This window comes from Guillardia theta (assembly GCF_000315625.1).
Source record: "Guillardia theta CCMP2712 unplaced genomic scaffold GUITHscaffold_138, whole genome shotgun sequence".
Classification (NCBI taxonomy): domain Eukaryota; class Cryptophyceae; order Pyrenomonadales; family Geminigeraceae; genus Guillardia; species Guillardia theta.
Window position 1 is genome coordinate 16,243 of NW_005434536.1, and position 23,701 is coordinate 39,943.

Here is a 23,701-nt window from a genome sequence, read left to right on the forward strand (position 1 = left end):
TCTATTTGATCCCAGCCTTTGCCGCCGGAGGCAAAAACCACGACCGATTGCCACGCTATGTCGTCGAAGGGCCAATCCAAGGGAAAGGCCGCTCCTACTCACCGTGTGCGGACTAAGATGCCGGATGTCTTCGAGTCGCAGGGTGTCATGTTCACTGCATTCGAGCAGAGTCAGTACGATGAGACCTTTGATGTTAGCTATGGGTGGGAATTCAAGGACTGGTTCAAGACTGTGACATCGTCTGAAGAGAGTAAGCAGCACAATCATGTATTCTTTGTGAAGAAGAGTCCGATCACTGAGAAATGCTTTCCCTGCTTTGACATGGTTCCACCTGCTGCTTTCACCCTCAAGCACAACATTCAAAAACTTCAGTGCCCTGAAAAATACAAAGAGAAGGAATTCCAAGCCCGTTGTATACTGTGCGGATTGGACGGGGACAGGGCACACAAGGGCTGTTCTATGGCATTGGTGACTCGGACTCTCACCAGGAAGGACAAATCATTCAGCGTGGAGAGTCTGAAGTATCCTACTGAGATCAAGAAATTCTTCGGTTTCTCTTTGTGCAGCCCGCATGCCAACCAGCTTGACGACTGTTGTAATGCTGTACTTATCAATATCGTGAAGCAGTGTATGAAGTCACACTCCGATGTTCTGGTCGATACCCTCGTCTTTCGCAAACACAACGACGTTTTTGTCAAGGACATACCTAAGCGAACGGTGAAACCTGCGCTTGACTTGGTTAAGGAGAATCCGGAGCTCATACCTTCCTCATCGGAAGATGATGATGATGATGATGATGATGATGATGATGAAGAGGATGGTGACGAAGGAAGTGATATTTTCTCTGCATTGGTACAGAAACAGAACAAGCTGAAGGAACAGGACAAGCAGCAGGAAGCTCCCAAGGAGCCCGCTGAAAAGGACAAGCAGCAGGAAGCTCCCAAGGAGCCTGCCAAGAAGGACAAGCAGCAGGAGCCTCCCAAGGAGCCTGCCAAGAAGGACAAGCAGCAGGAGCCTCCCAAGGAGCCTGCTGAGAAGGACAAGCAGCAGGAAGCTCCCAAGGAGCTTGCTGAGAAGGACAAGCAGCAGGAGCCTCCCAAGGAGCCTGCCAAGAAGGACAAGCAGCAGGAAGCTCCCAAGGAGCCTGCCAAGAAGGACAAGCAGCAGGAGCCTCCCAAGGAGCCTGCCAAGAAGGACAAGCAGCAGGAGCCTCCCAAGGAGCCTGCCAAGAAGGACAAGCAGCAGAAAGCTATTTCAGAATCTGCCTCGAAGGATGATGAAATTTTCGACAATGCTCTGAATGTCATCATGAGAATGAAAAATAAGCTCAAGGACAATTCTATTGAGCAGGAGAAAGAGGAACTGATCAAGGAGAGCCGTGAACTGAAGCGCAAACTCGAGCAAGTGACCCAAGAGTACAACAAGCTGCAGAAGGTAACCGACAGTGTGATCAAGAAGTCGGACGAGATGAACAATTTCCTCCGTGCTAAGTACCGGCAGAGCTTAGAGCAGAACAAGGTAATCGAAGCTGAAAATGTAATGCTCAGGGCTAACCTGGTACTTTGTGATGAGAAGCTATCCGCTTTCCAGCATGTGGCACATGATCTTGACAAGTTCAGGGATTGCATCAAGCAGTCAAAGTAACTATGTGTGCGTGTTGTGTATGTACTTACCTTGTGGAGAGGAAGTATAACAGTCGTGATTAAAGCGTACCTTCAAAACACACTACTAGGGATGTGGCCCATCGCCTACGATACCATCCTTAATCTCTTCATATCCCGCGAGCGGGAGGAGCGAGAGGAGAGGAGGAGGAGGCAGGAGGAGGAGGCGCGCCAGACCCGTCTCATCTCACCCCTCCAGCTGCGTATGCAGGCAGTCAGGGGGGTGGAGCAGAGGAGGGAGGAGGGCATAAGGGACATGGATGGCTTCAAGCGAATGCAGATGTGCCGCGACGCGCTTTCGGCGATCGACCAGAGGGGTTGGAACCGCTCTTACCATCAGCGGGAGTTTCACAACGATTTCCTCCGAGCCTGTGCCCGTGTGTTCTGGAAGACAGACCCGCACGGCCAGTTCAGCCGTGATCACCAGAGGATCTTGGAGCTCAACGGATGGGACCACCTCGCGCAGGAGATCCTTGTCAGCACGCCCCGTCGATTCGGCAAGACCATTTCCGTGAGCATGTTTGCGGCGGCGATGATGTTCTCGGCCCCTGGGGTGGAGGTGTCGATATACTCGACCTGTAAGCGCATCTCGCAAAAACTCCTCCGCAACATACAGAAGTTCCTTTACATCATATACGAGCAGATGGGGGTACAGGCTTACAAGGTGATCCGTATGAACATGGAAGAGGTCGTTGTCCAGGGTCCTGAAAGCAGGCAGGATGTCAGGATTGTCAACTCCTATCCTTCCAAGGTGATACCCGCATGCCGCGCTTGTCTTGTACTTGTTACTGACCCACCCGGAGCGGACGCGATCCGGTGTTGACTGACACTGGCAGGTCGCTTACAACTTCAAAATTTATCGAAGAGGTGAAAAATTTCGAGTTTTACCTGAAATTATTCGGGTGTTGAAATCTTTTTAAATTTCGATCAATTTTTTGAAATTTGTTTTTTTTTGGAAAGGCCACGGGGCCGTGGCTTTTCAAGAACTTTTTTTTTATTTCCCCTACCCCCACCCATAATTTCCCAATCGGGGGAGACTGGAAATGGGGGTGGTAATTGACTCTCCGCGGTATTTATTGGGGGCAGGGCGGTGAGTGGATTTTCAGAATTGCGCCGTCCGATGCTGCCACGCGCTCCGGATGGTAAGGCGGGTGGGTGTTACGCTGAGGTGAGCCTGCGCTTTAGTATGACCAGTGGTATGTCTTATGCCAGCATTATAAGGGGTGATGCATGCTATGCCGAGGGTGGGGGGAGCGGGGTGGAGCCTTGCGGCGGAGGACCGCGGCAGCCGGAGGAAAGAGGGTGTGTGGAAGAAGAGGGTGCAGCTGGTACGGGGTGTGATATACAGCACGAGCTCGAGCTCGACGGGAACCTGGACATGAGTTTCCATCCGGACGGCTTCGGTGACTTCTTCGATACATATCCCGACGAGAGTGCAGGTTAATTGTTGATCCTTTCTTGATTTTTCTTTCTTGTTGCTTGTTTCTTGGATTCATAAATTATCTTACTATGTGTGATTGTCATCAGGACTCCCATTATTTTCAGATCAGCGCATATTTGAAGCGAGAAGCAGCGAGGCACTCCCTCCCCCTCCCCCAGCGGACCACTCAGAGGAGGATGAAGGGAGTGATAAGGACAATGAAGGTGAGAGATAGATGAATGGGGAGAAAATTTGATATGATATGCAATGCAGGTAATACAAGCAAGAAGGAATTCATCGTTTTCAGAGATAAAGGTGTCACGGAATATGTGTGCTCAAACGACAAGAGCTTGCGCTCAAAACAGTCCGATTTCTTCACGAAGAACAACAAGGAAATACGCTCGTTTCTTTCTGATGTCATGAATGGTCTGGAGTTTGACGGAGTCTTCAAAGATAAAGATTACGTTGTGATTGACTTCAATCGCTGCATGGGTATCGCCGGCCCCATCATTGCCCGCCTTCACCAGAAGCTGCTGATGGACAAGGATGGGGCAAAGTGTTGTGCCCGTCTGATCTCCTCCCTGAAGCAGATGCGAGAGGAGGACGTGCAGCACTCGGAGGCCAAGATTAAGCAGCTCGAGTGCCTCCGAGTCTGTGACATGGACTTCTTCAGCTACCTCTGCTTTCTCCTCAGCCTGGGCTGCAACCGGAAGATCGACTCCATGGAGGGGAGTGCCATTTACAGTCGTCATATCGTCCCCTGTCTGCAGGAGCTTACCTGCACCACACAGTTGGCCGATGTGGATGTGAGGAGCATCATGATGCTAGGCAGCTGGCACATGGTCAATGCCTTCCAGACCTGCTGCGTGAGCCGGAAGGGAATTGCCTCTATTTGGGGCAGCGTGTGCATCGCGGAGGAGAGGGCGATGGAATTCCTCCGCTCTATCGATATTATTTGCATTTACCGGGGGACGGGAATCAAGGCCAACAAGCACCTTACTGAATACCGCACCATAGTGCAGAGGGCGGTGTGGACCACCGTCAACGGACTAATGGGCGTCTTCTACAAGAGAATGGAGGACGCGTGCGCCAAGATTCCAATCTCTTACATGCGGAAGAATCAGATGTCAGATGTGGGCATGCAGAGCTGCGTGAAGCTCTCTGATTACCTTTCCCTGTTACCCTTCACCGAATACATCCCTGCAGGTTACTACTACTTCACTCCGACGGAGAAGTACGCCTTCTTCGTGCAGGGCATATGCGCCATCACCACCTTCCACTTCGACGACTTGAAGCCGAGGGTGGAGATTTTTCTCTATGTCAAGAATTGCAAGATGCCCGGCACTCCTTGGACCATACCACTCCGATTCCTACTCTCCAAGGAAATGTGCACCTGGGTGGTCGACTGGAGACAGTTCCAGCATGAAATCTTCACCGCCGTCAAGCAGCGTCGTTGCATCATTATGCGGAAGGGCAAGGTCGATGTCAACTTTGTACCGGAGGAGCATTTTGTGAGGAATGGGAAGATTCCGCATGACGTGAAATCATACAAGGTTGTCAGCCAGTTTCAGACCAAGGAGACATGCATGTCGATTGTCGGGAATTTGAAGCTCCTTATTGGGAAGTCGGATTCGATGCTGTTTAACATCCGGGATGAGGCCAACCGACCCGCCCTTACCGCCTACGGGAGCCATGCAGACGCCGTCTTCAACATCATGAGGGAGGCGGTAAAGTTTGAAGAGCTCGGTAAGCTCCGGGTCCTTCCCGAGGAGAGTCTACAGAACGATGTCATCTTTACCAGATCCATCAGCGCATTGATAAGGAAGTTGTCCAGCTCCACCATGGTGAATCATGATAATTTGATCAGCATTTTGCGTCTTACCCTTGCCCTGTGTGACCGTGAAAATATTGGGAGGTGTATCTACGACAGCATCCGTGGTATCTTCGAGCAATTCTATTCCTCCCTCGAGTTTGGAGATGGCAGCTGTATCCGTCTGGAGTTTGATGAAGAGAAGGTGCATGAGTTTGCCATCCTTTGCCTTGGCGCGGATGGTCCATCTGAAAAGGCACCACTTCCAGACAGCCATAAGCGCAAGGAGATGGAGTCAGGAACTCCCTCTGACAAGATCCCGCAGCAGTCGCCATTCAAGATTCCGAAATTGCCAACTTCCAATGTTTTGGAGCAGCCACCTTCAAAGGTCCCGGAGCAATCGTCGTCGAAAAACACTCCTGCCCCTGATGTACCTGAGACAGAATCATTTATTCATAAGGACGATATTGTGCCCTGCGATCTGGTTGAAATCATCTTCCTACCGCAGGAAGAGGAAGTGATGGAGACTGAAGAAAAAGGATCCGACGAGCCTGCCCCGCGTGAAAATGTCGAAGAATTGACGAATAACGCAGAGGTGCTACTGCAGAGCGCCAATCAGATCATGCAGCAAAAGACTTCGAATGAGCCATCCTTGAAGAAGAAGAAGCCATCAAAGGATGATCCTAGGATTGAAAAGCATGCCGCCATGATCAATGACTTCCTCGACAAGCTCAAGGTCGACGACAGGTTGCTGAAGCAAACCCTTTTCATGTGTCAGACGGACATGGTCTTCATGGGTTCGGACCTGGACTACTGGAGCCTGCGGAGCAAGAAGCTGGAGAAGGGAGACCCGCTTAACCTTCAGGATGTCGTCGTCTGCTTTGTCCAGAGTTACACCATGAAAATGAACAAGATGAAGGTCGGGACTGACTTCCGCGAGCGTATGAAGAGCTTTTCAAGAGATGTGGTGAATGATAATCTCGAGTTCATGATGCATTCCTTCGACGAGACGATGGGGATATGTGACTACATGATCAACATTGCTCGGAAGAACATGAAGTTTATGATCGTTTGAGTCTATTTATTAATACTTATTGATGAATTGAAAAGAGAAGATGAGCATGACCGATTCACAGATCGTGGGGGGCGTCCTGTGCTTCCTTCTTACATCCATCGCATACTTCATGCTGTATTACATCTTTGTTTTCCCTGAACTCAAGAAGAGGGATTCGCAGGAGACTTATCTTAGTGTGTGGCACTGTCTGCTCACCCTCTTCATGGCGGGCGGCGTCGCCCTGACCTTCATTCTCTCCTCGAGCGCCAACGGGGAGCAGCAGCTCGCCTTCTACACAACCCTTGTCTTTGGGTTGGTGTACTTCTGTTGCAACGAGATCGGCATCACTATCCTTCGGCAGAGTTTGACCAAGCCCATCCCGGATCTGTCTCCCTTCTCCTGGGATGTCGTGCAGACATACCAGAGGAGGATGACGCGGGATGGGATCTGAGATGGGGAGGGGATATAACAGCCGCGCGGGCGCCCTGCCCGAGATCGATGGACGGTGGGGCTTACAAGCGCATGCGCATGTCGCAGGATGCGATGATGAGGAAGGAGAAGTTCAGGAGGCACGATGAGGAGGAGAGCTTCTGGCAGCTGATGGAGATGGCAAGCTACGAACCCGTCATCAATGTTTCCTTTTCGACGATACAGGCGATGTGCCTTTCAAGAGACATAGACGTTGTCGTCGATAAGAAGCCCAGCATCCCTGGATTCAAGAAATTTTTGAATATGTATTACAAGCCCTTCCTTGCCCACTGCATCCGGAGCTTCTTCGTGTGCGGCTTCGCGGCCGTCCGCTTCCGCAGGCTCGCCAGCGGGGACATCGTGCCCGAGTGCCTCCCGCTCGGCAGCTTCCGCTGGACAGTTGTCGCCAACCCGATGAGGAGGGACGGACAGGGAAACGAAGGCTCCGGCGCAGACAACATCAAGCCCGACGCACAGGAGCCCGCGAGCAGGAAGACCTACCTCCCCAAGTTCACGCCCAGGGAGAGCGACGAGAGCAAGATGCTCCGCTACAAGATCACGGTGCTTACCGGCAATGTCAAGGAGAACGAGGTCTACGTCTACGAGTTCGTGCAGCCGACCTTCAACGTGTCGGGCAACTCCCGCTTCTACGCAACGGTCAGCAGCCCGATGGCGGGCCTGATCCATGAGTACCGGGACCTGCGCGAGGCGAGGGCGAGGCGCTCGATGGCCGACGCCTGGAACACCAGGGCCCACGTCGTCTGCTCGCTCAAGGACAGCAAGATACCGACGGACCAGCCCAGGGAGAACTTCCTGGCCACCCAACTGACGCTACCCGCCGTCCGGGCCGAGCACAACCTCTTCCTGGCCAGCCTCGCCGAGGAGGAGGGTATGCAGGCAAGGAAGGTCACCGAGCAGATCGAGGAGGAGTTCCTGGAGAATTCAGGCAACCATCCCCCGCTCCTGCACATTCTCCCGAAGAACTACGACAGCCAGATGCTCGGCCAGTTGAACCCGGTCGAGGACATATCCCTTCTCTACAACCAGTGGACGAACTCAGTCTTCCAACTGTTCAAGATCCCGCCCAAGATGATGATCGGGAACCTGGGGCTCACCAAGGAGGCCGGCATGAACCAGCGGATATTCTCGGCCGAGATGCAGCAGCTCTGCATGCATCTGCGAGCCTTGGCCGGGAATGTCTACTCCATCATCTACGGGGAGGAAGACCCACACAGGGTCAACTTCGTCATCCAGCCCGCCCCTAAGATCGACGTCGAGAGCATCGAGGACCTCAAGATGCTCTTCGAGATCGGCTCGATCAAACCATCCACCGCTGCTAAACTGTCGGATACGCTCATCAACGCGGATAAGGACATCCTTGCGAGTGTGAACGGGAATATGGGTGGTATGGTCGGCGTCCCGGGAGAGATGGGGGCGATGAAGGATCGGAATGAGTCTAAGGAGGACAGGGATGCCGGGAAGGTTACAAGGACCGAGCTCCAGTACCAGGCCCCGAAGAAGGCCACCCCCGCCAAGTTCGCGCCACCGCCCAAGGAGCCAGTGAGTAAGAAGAAATAAATCGTATATTCGTATACTCACGGCATCCTCACGACCGCGGCCTGCCCGGCGGGGATTGCGATGTGGATGAAGGAGGTGACCCTCCGGTTGGCAGTGAGCCAGTCTGAGAAGGTCGGGGGCCAGTGGTAGGCGGTTCGCATCCAGAAGTAGGAATAACTAGCAAGATCTGCCTCCCCACACCTTGCCTCCGCGTAGCGAGACGCGATGGAGGTATACAGAAGCAGATTATCGGAGAGCCAGGTTGTTGCCTGGGAGGTGCAGGCCGAGGGGGAGTCCGGGAGGCGGAGCAGGTCGACCAGACCAATCGTGCTCGTCTGGGTGACGCAGTACATGGGGTAGTCTCTGAAGCAGGCCTTCTGGAATGTATCTGAGAGGACGAGGTGGCTGGTACCTTGGGTGAGGAAGACCCTACTCTGGTCCATCAGCCCGCGGATCAGGCCCGGGAGGAGATCGCCGATGGCGTGGATGAGGACGATTTCAATCCTTGTCACCCCAGGGACCCCTATCCTGACCGACAGCAGAGAGTCCTGTATCGACTCGGACAAGGAGGGGAATTCAATGCCTGATGTGTAAGGTATCCAGGAGCTGTTCAGCCCGAAGCGGAAGGCGGCGGGTAGCTTCCTTTCGTCCACCGAGACGAGGCTCGCCGTGCAGGTTTCCAGGAATTTCTCTGTAAGGGCCACCCCTGTGAAGGCATAGCCACCTTTCCTGGAAGCCAGCAGGAGGGTGATCCTTGCTGTGTCGAAGTCATGGTAGAGGTGGGGTGTTTGAAGGACGACGTACATGGGCCAGCCCGGGCGCCAGGTGAAGAGCGTCTCGCAGTGCGTCCCGGCCGTGTTCTGGTCGATGACGACTGCGCCGTGGAGTGCTGGGCTCGCGGACCAGCACGAAGGGAGTGGAGCCAGGCTTGCGCAGATCCTCTGCTCGTCGATGACATCCCACCCCTTCCAGCCACCGTAGCGGAGGATGTAGGTCATGGCCTGGGCCCTTACCAGGAGCTCCTCGTCTCCCTCGAAGACGAAGCGGGCGGCGTATAGGTTCGAGCCTGCGAACCGGTACAGTGAAAGAGAGAGGTAGGAAACCATCCCCGGCTGCACCTTCTGGATCACCGACATCGAGGCCGACACGCCCCGGCTGTAGCTCACCCTGTGGTAGACCGTGTGGTACGTCGTAGATAGTGTAGAGTCTACCTGGATGAACATGGCCGCGATATAGAAGCTGCAGTTCAGCCACCCCTGACCCCAGGGCGTGCAGTTCACGACGGGCTCCAGCGCGGCGGCGTCGATGGAGAAGCGGTAGAGCCCGCCGTAGGCCGGGGTGAGGTCCATGAAGCCGTACGTGTCCTGCCCGTAGGGGATGTACCTTTCGTAAAATGCCTTCTCTAGCCGCTCACAATCGCAGGTCCCATTGGGGCAGGCCTGGTACGTGACGGAGAGGGAGGCGGGGAGGAGTTCTTCAGAAGTATCACTCTGGATCTCGGAAAGGCAGCACGCCTTGCATTCGACCTCTGGTATGCTCTTAGAAAGATACAGAACAGGGATTGATGTCCCAGAGGTATGTTTGAGCAGTATACTCCCGGTGATGGCATCATGAAACCCATCACCTGAAACATTTGTGATGATCAGATCGTCAGTGACGGGGGAGAGGAGCTTGGATTCCGGCTGACATGCGTCGTAGTCCTCGTCGAGGATGTAGCCCGGGTCGCAGCGGGCCAGGCAGGAGTAGTCGGTGACGAGGTAGTGCTTGGCGATGCTGTCGCTGAGAGGGCAGGACTGGCAGGGTTGGTCTCCCAGTCCCTTCTTGAAGGAGAGCGTGCCGCAGGGGACGCAGGTCTTCGTAACATTGGCCTTGGAAGCAAGACCGTAATCTGGGATACACTTACACATATCACTCGAGTTGGAGGCACTGCTTGCTGTTGTAGTGTAGAGGCCGACGGCTGTGCACGGGCTGCAGAACGAGGAAGCGGGAAATTCGGAGAAGTAGCCCACCCAACACGAGACGCATACCTCCGCGTTGCTCAGGGAGGGTTTGTAGCTTCCAGGACTGCAAGGACTGCATGTGTCCTCCCCGATCCTCTCATATCCTGACTCACAGATGCAACCCTCGATGTTCGCGGTGCTAGAGAGGGACAGGGAGTGATTCGGGCAGGGCAGGCAGCTGGTGGAATCCACCGCCCCGTACTCGGGCTGGTACGTGTTGAAATCGCAGGAGGAGCAAGGGAGGTTGCTGACGCCGGGTTTGTAATGCCCAGGGTAGCAGGTCCGGCAGCCCTTCAGAGGTACCAGCGGGTCGATCGGAGTGTTACCCGGGAGGCAGCGGCAGCTCCCTGTGCTCTGGCTTCCCGTAAAGAGCGTCGTCATACCGGAGGGGCAGGGGACACAGCCTGAAATAATCTCGATTGAGTTCGATGCGTAGTAGCCTTCTTTGCAGGGGGGGCAGGATGCCTGCCCCTGGCCGATGCCGGAGGTGCCGAGCGGGCAGTATTCGCAGTACAGCGAAGCATTCTCGGGAGTGTAAGACCCCCTCTCGCAGGGACGGCAGGCATCGTTCAGCGTGCTATCCTTGTATTTACCAGGTGGGCAGGCCGTGCAGGTCATGTGGTAGCCCCCCGACGCTACTGGCTGCAGTCTGTACTCGTACCCTGGGACGCACCGGCAGTCATACTGGAACTCCGCCGCGGTCTTGTACGTGATGGAGTTGGCCGGGCAAGCGAGGCACTGGTCGGCTCGGGTGGCGGCTGTGATGGGCTGGTAGGTATCGAAGTCGCAGGGGATGCACGCGGAGGACCCGTTGGTGTCTTCGTAGAAGCCCGCGGGGCAGGGCTCGCACTTGTGTAGCGCAGGAGAGTCTCCAAAGTAGCCCGGGGGACAGGGCTCGCAGAAGAGCATGCCGGGACCCCGGTAGTGCCCTATCAGGCAGGCCACGCACTGGTAGACCCCCGCAACCAGCTGGATCTCGTATCCGTCCTCACATACGCAGTCGAAGACGCTGCCTGACACCGCCGGGCTCGTCGAGTTTAGAGGGCAGTCGCGGCAGACGAGACGGAAGTCGTTGGAGTACGTGTTGTTGTCACAACCGATGCAGACCCGCAGGTCGAAATCGAGGCGGTAGCCGGGCTGGCACCTGACGCAGGCGGTGTACCCGGCCTCGGAGTAGAAGCCCTCCTCGCAGTCCTTGCAGTGGGTGGCGTTGGCGTCTGCGTAGGTCTGTGGTACGCACTGGAGACAGGAGCTGAAGCCGGGGAGGGAGACCGAGCCCGGGTCGCAGGGAATGCAGTCACTCGATGCTTCAAGGGAGTAAGTTCCACCCGTGCAGATGAGGCAGGAGGAGGTTCCGGGGGAGGGGGCATGGTAGCCCGCCGAGCAGTTCTGGCAGGTGAGGGAGGTGTTGGAGCCGTTGGCCTCGGATGCCTTTCCGATCGGGCAGAGGGAGCAGGAGCTCTGTCCAGGTGACTGCTGGAAGCTCCCCGGGAAGCATGCAAGGCAAGAGGGATTGGCGAGTTCGGGACCGTATGTCCCTGGAAGGCAAGCGATACACTGGAACTGGTCTAACATCTTTATCATCCCGAAACCGCACTGGATGCATCCCCTGTGTAGTGCATCTTTGAAGAAGCCATCAGGGCAGGGGATGCACGGCCCGCCATCGGGTCCGAAATACCAGCTTTCACATATGCAGTCCGTATTCTTGACGGAAGCTTGCTGGGAGATGGTGTTGTTGGTGCAGGGGAGGCAGTCCGAAGGTTGGGAGGACTGGTTCAGCGGGTTGTAAGTGTTGACAGGGCACGCCTCGCACACACGGTTGGAAATGGTGTCCTTGTAGTATCCTTTTTGACACACCGTGCACTTCCCTTCCACATATCCAAAGCCTTCCAAACACTGACAGCCCAGCTCCGACCCGGTTCCCTCCCCGGAGATGCTGTTATCACGGCAGGTCTGGCAGAGGTCTTCTGAGATGGCAGCGGGGATGATGCTATAGGTGTTGTTCGGGCAGGGTGTGCATTCAGTGGAGCCGTAGGTTGTCTTGTAGTAACCAATGGGGCAGGCACTACAGTTCCCAAATGCCCCCGTGTAGCCCGGGTCACAGAGGCATGCCGCAAGGGTGGCCTTCATCGAATTGAAACTCGTGCTATGCGGGGGGCATTCCAGGCAGGATCCTATCGAATCCGCCGCGAGGGTGTCGGAGTAGCGGCCGTCCGGGCAGATCTCACACGGCAGGTCGCCCTGCGCGTCTTTGTAGGTTCCGACGGGACAGGGGGAGCAGGCCTGCCCATCCCTGCCGAAGTGACCATGGGTGCAGCGGCATCCTGTGATGTTACCTGTATGATTATCACTGGTGGTATTATCGGGACACTTCTGACAGTCACTCTCTGCCACGGTTGTCGCCTTCTCCGAGTACGTTCCCGCTGGGCAGGCGTCACAGACACTCTGGTTGTAGTCCACGGAGTAGTAACCGGGCCCGCACTCCCGGCAGACGAAAGTGATGCCACCGTCCATGGTGTAGTAACCCGGGACGCAGCTGCAGTTTGATACAGACGAGGAGCCATTGCTGGAGACTGCATTGGAAGGGCACTTAATGCATTGATCGATGCTGGAGGCTCCGAGCAAATCCAGGAATGTATCCTCCGGGCACTTCAGACAGCGGTCGGTGCTGGTAGAGACGGACTTGTAAGTCCCAGGTTTGCAGGCATGGCAATCGCCGGAGCTGTACTCATATCCGGGGTCACAAAGGCACTCTGAACGGTAGACCGAACCCGGGAGAGAAGTGGAGTTGGGTTGGCACGCCTTGCACACTGTAAGACCCCGCTCATCCGCGTAGGTATCATTAGAGCAGATCGCGCAGGATCCGTTGCCAAATGTTGTCTTGCTGTAGCCCTTGTCGCACTGCGTGCACTGCAGGCTTCCATCTTGAATCACACCAAAGAACCCCGGGTTGCAAAGGCAAGATGCAATATCGATCGCCAGCCTTGTGCTGTTCCCTACACAGGCAACGCAGTTGGAGCGGCTCGAAGACGGAGACACAGTGGAGTACTGGTTGTCCCCACATGCAGTGCAGCTGAAATGATTGAAGGACTCTGTGTAGAACCCCGGTGGGCAGGGCTCGCAGGTATCGTTTCGACGGGAGTAACCTGGCACGCAGAGGCACTGCGCGAGGAGGGAAGTGCCCGATGGAGACCGGGTGTTGGCGGGACACGCGCGGCACTCACTCGAGTTGATGATCCCCGTTTTAGGAAGGTAGGTGTTTTCCGGACAAGGTGAGCAGGGGACGGTCTCCCTGGCATCCTTCCAGTATCCCGCAGGGCAGGGCTGGCAGTCGCTGTTGTTGTAGGATCCATAGCCGCGTTCGCATAGGCAATCATCTAGCGATTTCGATTGCACGTGAGAGTAGGTGTTGGCGGGGCATTCACTTGGGGTAATTGTATTGCGGTCGGGGCAGTATGTGAGCTCGGGGCACGGGACGCAATCCCCGGACATGTCGATGCGGTAACCAGCCGGGCAGAAGCATTCCGTCACATATACCGCATTGCCATCCGACTGAAAACGATTGGGGCAGAGGGTGCAGTTGCCCCCACCCGTCCCGTAATGGTTTCTAGGGCAAGAAATGCAGGTATACTTCAAGGCCTCTGGATCGGAGTAGTAACCCTGGTCGCAAGTGCATGAGCTCGAACCTGGTGGACTCGAGCTGTGCTTTGTGCAGTTCTCTATAACCCCATTGGTACAAAACGCATTGGCAGGGCACAGGAGGCACTCGGTGGTGAAGACGTTGAGTGAGTAGTACCCTTCAAAGCACGTGCAAAAGAAGTTACTTTGCGAGTTGGGAGGAGAGGTGGAGAATTCCGGGCACTTGACTTGTATCTCGTTGAAGCAGTAGGAGCCGGCGGGGCAGTCGATGCAGATGGCGCACTCGCAGTAGAGGCCGTTGCCGCGGAAGTTCTCGTTGCACTCGCAGGTGAAGCTCCCTGGGGTGTTGGTGCAGGTGGCGTCCCTGCTGCAGCCGGCGGTGCCGAGCTCGCACTCGTCGATGTCGAGGCAGGAGCTGTTGGACGCGTCGAGGGTGAAACCGGGCTCGCACTCGCAGCGGTAGGCTCCATCGAGGTCGATGCAGACAGAGTTTTCGAAGCAAGGGTCTCCCGCGCACTCATCGAGGTTGACGCAGAGGCCCGTGCTGGGGTCTTCGCCGTAGCCTTCAATGCAGCTGCACCCGAAGCTTCCAACCGTGTCGGTGCAGACGGAGCTGATCGGGCAGGGCGCTACTGCCGCGGCGCATTCGTTAAGGTTTACGCAGGCAGCTTCGGATAGGCTGTAGTAGTAGCCTTCTTTGCAAAAGCACATGAATGAACCCTGGGTGTTTTCGCAGAAGCTCACGTTCTTGTCGCAAGTGTCGGTCCCCTGCCTGCACTCGTCGACATCCTGGCACTGCCCGATGATGGGGTACCAGCCCGAGAGGCAGGTGCAGGTGTAAGACCCGAAAGTGTTGGTGCAGAAGGAATTGAGCGGACAGGGGCTTGCTAGAGTCGTGCACTCATCCATGTCTGTGCATTCCACTCCATTGGTAGAAGCTTCGAATCCCGTGATACATTCACAGGACTCTAGGGAGGCTGAAGCAATGGTTGGAGTGGAAGTGTACATGGGGCAAGCCGTGCAGGCGCCATTGCCGGTGGTGTCCTTGTAGAAGCTGACATTGCAGTGAGAGCAAGTGTCCCCCACCCTCGCATAGCCGACGTCGCAGAGGCAATCGGAGATGGCTACCGATCCCGCCAAGGAGAAGGAGTGGTCGGGGCAGACAAGGCATAAATCCGAGCGGTTAGCACCTAGGGAGGGCTGGAAGGTGTCTTTCGGGCAGATCTGGCAGGGGAGCATGGAGGTAATAGCCTTGAAAGATCCCATGGGGCACTCCTGGCAGTAGCTGGAAGACCCTGGCTCGAAGCCGGGCTTGCAGACGCAGGTGTCTTCGCTTGTGCTCCCTGCCGGACTGACGCTCCCGGCGGGGCACTCCTGGCAGTCGTCCATGGTGGTGGAAGCCAGGTATGGCTGGTATGTGTTGGGTGGGCAGAGGTCGCAGAGAGAGGGGCCGGGGAGGGTCTTGTACGACCCAGACGGGCAGGCCGCACACTCTCCGCCGTCCGCCCCGGTGTAGCCCGGCTGGCAGCGGCAGGTCCCGAGGGTGTCTTTCAGGCCTGACGACTGGGAGTTGTCAGGGCAGGGGGTGCAGGCCTCGTTGCCGATGGTCTCCTTGTAGGACTTGGAATCGCAGGGAGAGCAGTCCTCGTTCGCGTCCCTGGTCCTCCCCGCAATGCAGACACAGCTGGAAGCGCTGGCTTGTCCCTCCTGGTTCGTGGAGAAATCGGGACATAGCGTGCAGGCCCCCGATCCGACTTGAGGCTTGAATTTCCCCGCCTCGCATGCCGTGCAATCGTACCCGCCCGGCCCAGTGTAGCCCGGCTCGCACTCGCATGCGGTGGGAGAGGTAGCGGCGGGCCGGTTCGAGCGCGAGTGCAGCGGGCAGAGCGGGCAGGTCGAGTAGGCGGCGACCTCGCACAGCCTCAGTCCGGAGTTCAGAGAGGGGGCGCTGACGGTGAAGAAGGTACCCACCAGCGAGCACGCGAATGTGATCGGTGCCCCACCCGCGAGAGAGACGTAGCTCCCGCAGAAGGGGCTGACAGTGAAGTCGGTGAAGTTGCCCACGTTGACGTCGATTCCAGTCAAGGAGCAGTCGGTGCAGCTCTGGAGTGTGACGAGGGAGAGCAACTGCGGGCTCTGGAACGAGACCTGCAGCCAGGGGATCATTTCCGTCCCGGTCTCGGCACAGGTGGCCGTGCTTCCGTCCATGGCGTTGCCTGCTGCATTCACCGTAGTGGAAAGTGCTGCAGATGCCCATGATTGATTCAGGAGGTTCATAAGGCTGAATTCCCCGTGGTTGGGTTTGTAGCTGTTGGTAGGGCAAGGGGAGCAGGGCCCGCCGTCCGGGCCGGTGTACCCAGGGAGGCACTTGCAGGCTTCAGCCCCCACCCCCGCCTGGGTGAGGCTGGTGGAGTTTTCGGGGCAAGGCAGGCAGCTCCCGCCATCCTCGTACTCCCCGGCACGGCAGGCCACGCAGGTGGGGACGCCGTCGACCCGGGTGGATTCATTGAAACCCCTGTTGCAGGCACAATCCAGGGGGGAGTCCGACTGTTGGGGGGAGAAGGAGTCTGCTGGGCAGGACAGGCAAGCGCTGAACCCAGACCCGTTGGAGTACCTCCCCGCATCGCACTGCGCGCAAGGCCCGCCTCCCGGCCCGTAGAACCCGGCTTTGCAGAGGCAGAGGGACTGGGCGGCGCTCCCGGGCTGGCTGTCGGAGTCGTCTGGGCACGGCAGGCAAGCGTAGTCGCCAGTCAGGGATTTGTACTTCCCGGAAGGGCACGCCTCGCACTCCACCCCGTTCTGCCCGTAGTACCCAGGCATGCACGCGCAAGAGGAGAGTAACGGGGAGGCAGAGGGGCTGGTGGAGTTGGCAGGGCAGCGCTTGCAGGACACCTGCCCGTCGTCGTTGTAGAAGCCGGCCCGGCAGGCCGTGCATCCCACAATGCCGCTGCCCTCGTAGCCCGGGTTGCAGCGGCACTGCGTGACGTCGGCCGCTCCCTGGGGGCTGGTGGAGTCGTCCGGGCACGGCGTACAGGCCTGGTCCCCCGTGGAGTCCTTGTACTTGCCCGCATCGCACGCCACGCAGAGCCCGAGGAGGCTGGTGTAGCCGCGGTCGCAGACGCACATGTCAACGTTCGTAGAGGCAGGAGCAGAAATCGTCCGCTCAGGGCACCGGCTGCAGGGGTTCTGGCTTATGCTGGCCTTGTAGGTGTAGGGAGGGCAGGCCTTGCACACACCGTTGACATCCGGGCTGTAGCCGGGTTTGCAGCGGCAGGAGTTGGGAGTGGCGCTACCCGCGGTTAGGGTGGTCATGTTTTCTGGGCACTTACTGCAGATCTGGCCGGTGCCGTCAAGGAAGTAGCCCTGCGGGCAGTCCACGCAGTCTCCCAAGGAGGGGTCGTACAAGTAGCCCGGATCGCAGATGCAGACCTCCTCGGACGTCCCCCCTGTGATGATCGTCTTTGTGTTGATTGGGCAACCCGTACATGCCTCGTTCCCGACCGTAGCTTTGTAGGTATCGAGCGGGCAGTCGGAGCAGAAGCTCGGTGCGCGAAGATATGACCCGGCGTCGCAGATGCAGGCCTCGCTCGAGCCACTGCCGGGTGGTGACACGGAGTTTTCGAAGCAGGGGATGCATCCCAAGCTGCCCAGCCCCTCCTTGAACGTGTTGTTCCCGCATTGCTGGCACAGCACGCCCGTGGGCGAGGTGTACCCCGGCAGGCACTGGCACTGGAAGCGGGAAGTTGATCCGAGTTCTGACACCGAGTTGTTTGGGCAAGGGGTACAGGGTTGGGCTCCAGTCGCGTTCTTGTAGGTGGAGGCCGGGCAGGAGCTGCAGGAGGAGGCCTGGCCGGTGAATCCCTGCAGGCACTGGCAGAAGTCCTCGGAAGGACTCGCCGCGATGATCGTGTTAGAGTTTGGAGGACAGAGACTGCAATTATCTGTCGGTGTGAACGGGCGGAATTCTCCAAAGGGACAAGGAATACATTCCCCGGCGGACTCGCTGAAGCGGTAGCCAGCCGGACAGTAGCACTGAAATAAATTCAGGCCATGCTCGACGGTGATGCGCTCCCCGGTACACTTCTCACACTCAAGCGTGGCGTCGTTGTAGGTGAAGCCCACCTCGCACTGGGTGCAGATGTCCCCGAAGCGGGCAAACCGGTCGTTGCAGATGCATTCCTGTATGGTGGCCGAGCCCGCTGGGGAGGTAGAGTACTGCGGGCAGGGGTTGCAGCCTGTCTCTCCGGTGGTGTTCTTGTACGTGTCTGTCGGACACTTTTCACAGGCGCTTCCTTCATTCGAGCGGTGAAAGCCCGGGAGGCAGGTGCAGGACTCTGAAGAAATGGAACCGTAGTTCAGGGTGGTGGTGTTTTCAGGGCAGATCTCACAAGCGTCGTCCCCCACCCAATTCTTGAACGCCCCCGGATTGCAGGGCGCGCAGCCTTCCTGAATTGGGTAGAAGCCCTCCGCGCAGACGCAGGATTCTATCGAGTCGCTTGCTGGCGGGGAGTACTGCCCCGTCCCACACGGCTGGCACGTCAGGTATGTGATCTTGTAGGAAGAGGAATTGCAGGGTACACACGGCCCGCCCCTCTCCCCGACGTACCCATCCACGCACTGGCAGGCGGTGACAAACTGTGACGCGACGGCGACGGTGGTGGAGTTAGCGGGGCAGTGGGTGCAGGGCTGACTGAGGCTGTTGTCCTTGTAGGTCCCGATTGGGCAGGGCTCGCAACCGCTCTCCGTGGGTTGAAACGCGGGCTGGCAGGTACATTGTAGGGCAGACACGGAGGCGATCGGGGAGGTCGACCCTCCCGGGCAGCCCGTGCAGTCCCCGCTCCCTGTCGTGGGTTTGAATTTTCCCTCTTGGCACGCCGCGCACTCCGATCCGGCCATCCCAGTGTAGCCAGCTTCACAGATGCAGTCTAGGATGGATCCACTAGCGGATGGAGAGATGGTGTTTTTGGGGCAATCGCGGCAGCTTCCAGGGTTTGACATGAACTTGTACGTACCCGGATCGCAGGCCACGCACGCCTCCCCGTCCCTCCCGATGTAGCCAGCGTTGCAGGCGCAGGAGGTTATACCCACACTCGCCTCCAAGGAATTGGAATAGTCGGGGCACTGTTGGCATATCCACGATTCCCAGTACGTCCCGGCGGCGCAGGGCTCGCACTTCCCAGATTGAAGGAAGTACCCCGGGATGCAGTAGCATTCGTCGATAGAATTGGCGGCAAAGTCAGAGGTCATGAAAGCGGGACACGACCCACAGTGGGTCTCGTTCACGCGGTACGTACCCAGGTTGCAGCCCACACAGGCGTGCCCGGGATCACCAATGAAGCCGGGGAGGCAGGAGCATTCGTAGACAGAGTCGCTCCCTGCCAATGAAGTCCTGTTCCCAGGGCAGGGAGTGCAGCTGATGTCACCCGGGTTGGCGAGGAAAGTGTCAGGGTCACAGAGGACACAGGTCGAGACGTAGCCCTGCTCGACGAAGCCGGTCTTGTACCCCGGAGGACAGAAGCAGGCGGTGACGGAGTTGCTCTCCGACGGGCTGATCGCGCCCTGCGGGCACGGGAGGCAGACCGCACTCTCAACGGTCGACATCATGTCCGGGTTGTAGTACTCCAGGTTACCCCTGGCCCTCCCCAGCCATGCCGTGGTCGGCTCCCCTGTGGTGACGCTGGCTGGAGCGTCGATGAAGGCGCCGGAATTCGTACCCGCCCATTCATAGCCGGTCAGATCACCACCATTTGCAGCGAAGCCCCTCCCCATGAAGCGCCCGTCGATCCATACCGTTACACTCCCGGGGACGACGGTGATCCTGACGTAGACCTGGTGGTACTGCCCGTCTGTCGGTGCCTGGAAGTCCGTGTAGGCCATGCCAGTGTAGACCTCCCCGGGTGTGATGGCGGACCCACCGTCCCCAGTCCTCGCCCGCATGGTCCCGGTGCTATCGATCAGTCCGACCCAGGTGCCCCTGTCCGACCCTCCAAACTCGAACAGGCAGCCTGGGGAGGGACTGGAGGGGAAGACGATGTCGCAGAAGAATATCGCATCGACCGTGCGGACAGTCCCCGTCGGCGCGGCGATAGAGTTGGAAGGTGACCATCCTATAGAGGCGGCGAGCAACTCGATGGGCTGCCTGGCAAACGACTGCTTGTACGTGCCCTCTGCACAGGGCTGGCACAATTCCCCGTTCCTCCCGGCCTGGCCCGCGGGGCACACGCACTGGATGGCCATCGACGAACCCTTCATCGAGGTGACGAATCCGGCAGGACAGTCCACGCACGCGGGCTGGGACAGGCTATCCCGGTACGTATCAAACGGACACTCCGAGCAGCTTCCATTGATGAACTGGTACCCTGGTGTGCACACGCAGTCGGAGGCCGAGGTGGAGCCGCGGGAGACCGTAGTCAGCATGAGCGGGCAGGGGGAGCACAGCACCGAGCCGTTGGTTTCCTTGTAGGATCCAAAGTCACACTCGGTGCAGACCGCCCCGTTCCCTCCCGTCCATCCAATGGGGCAGAAGCACTTGGCAAGGCGGGTGGAGCCTGGGAGGCTGGTTGAGCCTTCGGGGCAAGCCTGACATGAAGTGCTCCCGTTGAAAGGGTTGTACTTGCCGGCAGGGCACTGCAGACACTCACCAGCGGAAAAGTAATAGCCCTGGTAGCACTTGCAGTCCGTCCTGCTCTTGCTCCCCAGGATGCTCCACGAGTAGGGCGGGCACCTCTCACAGACCTTCGCCCCGTTCTTGTCGTTGTAAGTACCGGTCGGGCATTGATAACAATAATCCACGGAAATCGTATAAAAACCCGGGAGGCAGTAGCACGAGCTCTTGTTGACGTTGCCCTCCAAACTCCAGCTGAAGGGCGGGCAGAGCGTGCAAGCGCCGTTCCCCGTGCTCTCCTTCCAGCGGCCCTCCGGGCAGGGCTGGCACGTCCCGTCGGGCTCGCGGGTGTAGCCCGGTCCGCACATGCAGTTCAGAATCGTCGTGCTCGCCATGGGGCCTTGCAAACCCAGGCTCGGGCACTGCGTGCAGGGAAGATTCCCGATCGTGTCCTTGTAGTACCCCGGAGTACAGGCACGACAACCATACGGCCCGATGCCGCCATACCCTGCGATGCAGACGCAGTCGTACATGGAGCGCTCGGATGAGCCTGTCGTGGTGTTCAGAGGGCACTGTGTACAGGCAGCAACGTTGCCCGGGGAGAAGAAACCCGGGGCGCAGTCAATACAAGAAGAGGAGGCATCGGAGGGAGAGAACTGCCCCGGTGGGCATTCAGTACAGTCACTTGGTCCCGTGAATGGCTTGAAGGTCCCGGCGGGGCAGGCCGTGCAGCTTCCAATGTTGGTACCGGAGTATCCCCTATCACAGATGCATGCCGTCCCATCGCTGCTGATCACCCCGTTGACGCAGAGTGTACATGGGAAATTCCCAGCCTGGGCCTTGTAGTGCCCTTCCTGGCAAGGAAAACAGTTCCCCTCCGTGTCCGGCTCGAAGGCCGGGAGGCACACACAGTCGAAGGGGGAGTCGGAACCGGTCTGCAGGGTTGTCTTCGTGACCAGGCATTCCCTGCACTGGCTCGCCCCGGCCACGGCCTTGAACGTCCCCAGCGGGCACGGCCTGCACACAGCGCCCAGCACCGCGTCGATCTCCTGGCCGGTGCCCGGAGCACAAAGGCAATCATCAGAAGAAGACGCGGCGACTACCTCCGTGATGAAACTATCAGGACACAGCTCACACGCCGTCTGGCCTGCATTGGACTGGTAGGTCCCGGAAGGGCAATCCTTGCACTCCCCACCCGCCGACAGCCCGAAGTACCCGGCATTGCAAGAGCACGCAGAAAGGGAGATGCTCCCTGCGGGAGAGGTGGAGTGAGCCGGGCACTTCAAGCAGTCACTGTACAGCGCCGTGGTTGTCGTCTTGTAGGTATTCACCGGGCAGTTGACACAGCTGTTTTGCAAGGCGTAGGTGCCCGCCGCGCAAATCGAGAGGTAGCAGTTTCCCTGTGTATGCACATACCCTGCATTGCAATTGCACTGCCGCTGGTCCACCACTCCTTCTCCCAGCGTGCTGGAGGTCGGGCAGGGTCTACAGATCGACTCGATGTTGAAATCCACGCTGATGTCACTATAGTCTATCTTAAAGATGTTCACTTGGATACACCTAATCCCATTGCTCTTCAGGAAGTAGAATCCAGAGATGTCCACCCCTGTGAAGGAGAAAGCATCGTAGGCCACCATCCCCGTACAGTCAGCGGCAGTGGAGTAGTTCATCTCAAAGCGGTTCGCACTGCCGTAGCTCAGGAGGAGGTTCTCCACCGAGATCAGTGAGTCCGTCAGAGAACCGCGGATAGTGACGGTACAGTGCCGTCCGAAATCATTTACGCTGGACAGCACAGTGAATTGCATAGTGGGGGATGATATCACCCCCCGCGAACAAAAGCCGTCAAAAGTCACCATGTTGTACACGATGCTGTTGTATCCCGAGAAGGTATTGGCAGGACAAACGCAGCCTGCAATGCCTTGAGCCCCAGTGAAGCCGGGAGGGCAGGCACTGCAGGTCAGACCATCGAAAGAGAACGTGCCATTTGGGCAGGAGATGCATGATCCATCATTTTCCTTCATACCATACAGGCAGAAGCATTCTGATAGGGAGCTTGCGTATGCAGTTGACCACATGTTAGGATCGGGACAAGCCGTGCATGATAATGAATCAGAGGAAATTTCAAGTGGCTTGAGAGAGTCACCCGTCTTCAGATGCAGGAGGAGTGTATACATGACAGTGTCCATCTCATCGCTCGACAAACCCTGGTCCCATATGTACATCTCACTGAATGCAAAGTTACCTCTGTAATTTTTTTCAATGTTGATCCCCATGTACGTACCCCCATAACCTCCGTTCTCAGTTCCGATATTGTCAATTTGCAATGGATCGGAGAGCATCGCAGTCTTGATATTGTAGGGTTTAGACACCCCTCCGTTTGTGCCACATATCACCATCCAGTCGTCTTGTAAGGGACTGGCGTACTGGCCTGATATTGATGTCATCCACTTTATGTAATGTGCGACACCCACCTTTCCGTTATTCCATCCATGAAACCAATAGAAATCCGTTCTGGAATACTTTCGTATCCCAAAAAAGATATAATTTCTTGGGTTACTAGTATACCTCGCAACAGAACATACTGTAAACGTTTCAGGTACGCTGCCGGGTGGAAAGGTGACCGTTGTTTGGTATGTACCCATCACATACCATATGTCCCCCAAAGCCCCGTTACCATTTCCCTTATCATGAGTGATCGTTCCACCTGTGAAGTTGGCATCGGGTTGTTGATTAAGAGAATCAGAGATGGTTCCATTACTGTAGTCTTCTGCATGGTATATAGCCCATGGCCGTTTGTTTTTTAAAAGATTGTTAAAATTCTTGTAGGTCTGTACGCTGTAGTAAGAATTCCATGGATTATAAGTATATTCCCCTAATGCACACGGTGTGCAGACAGAAGCATCCGAGGTGATTTCACCGGTGAACCCGGCCTTGCAGTAGCAGTCAGTCACGGAGGTGCTTCCTAACAGGCTGGTAGCGTTTCCAGGGCAGCTGTAGCACGATGGATACAACCCAAGTAGCTGTGCACGATACGTTCCTGCAGGGCAGGTGATACACTTGAAGTTGTTGCAACCTTCACACTCGAATTGGTACTTGATCACCTGGTTGGAAGCGCAGCTGTCACATTCCGGCCTGTAGGTTACACAGTTTTCACACGGAGCTGATCCAATGGTTATCTTGAAGGTGCCGGTAGGGCACACTGTGCAAGCCTGGCTCCCGTCCACCCCCGTGTACCCCACATTGCACACACACCCCAGTGAGGAACTAGTACCCCGGTTCCGCGTGGTACTCTCTCCCGTGCAGGCCACACAGTCACTCCCGGTGGTAGACCCGGTCGAAGTCAGGTACTTCCCAAAATCGCAGGCTGTGCAGACGGCGTCGTTGGAAATGGTATCTTTGTAATGACCCGCTGGGCAAGACATGCACACGCCCTCCTGCGGCGCGTAGAAACCAGGCTGGCAGAGGCAGTCCCGTAATTTGGACGCACC

The 23,701-nt window shown here is 57.2% G+C and overlaps 2 protein-coding genes across 2 annotated transcripts; one reads left to right on the plus strand and one right to left on the minus strand.

The window, feature by feature from the left end:
• Positions 1–57: 57 nt before the first annotated feature.
• GUITHDRAFT_146916 (hypothetical protein) lies at positions 58–7,803 on the plus strand (the record flags this gene model as incomplete). The annotated part of the gene is made up of 11 exons (XM_005821725.1): positions 58–717; positions 859–1,518; positions 1,591–1,640; positions 1,683–2,412; positions 2,498–2,528; positions 2,987–3,100; positions 3,189–3,305; positions 3,355–5,960; positions 6,028–6,351; positions 6,483–7,756; positions 7,785–7,803. The coding sequence occupies 11 exons, from the start codon at positions 58–60 to the stop codon at positions 7,801–7,803; spliced, it is 6,585 nt and encodes a 2,194-aa protein (XP_005821782.1).
• A 3,502-nt stretch (positions 7,804–11,305) lies between these two features.
• On the minus strand, positions 11,306–20,944 carry GUITHDRAFT_43578 (hypothetical protein; the record flags this gene model as incomplete). Its single annotated transcript, XM_005821726.1, has 5 exons — positions 11,306–11,401; positions 11,768–11,838; positions 17,095–17,195; positions 18,396–18,519; positions 20,824–20,944. Coding segments are annotated over 5 exons (513 nt in total), but the record flags the coding sequence as incomplete, so codon positions are not given.
• Positions 20,945–23,701: the final 2,757 nt, after the last annotated feature.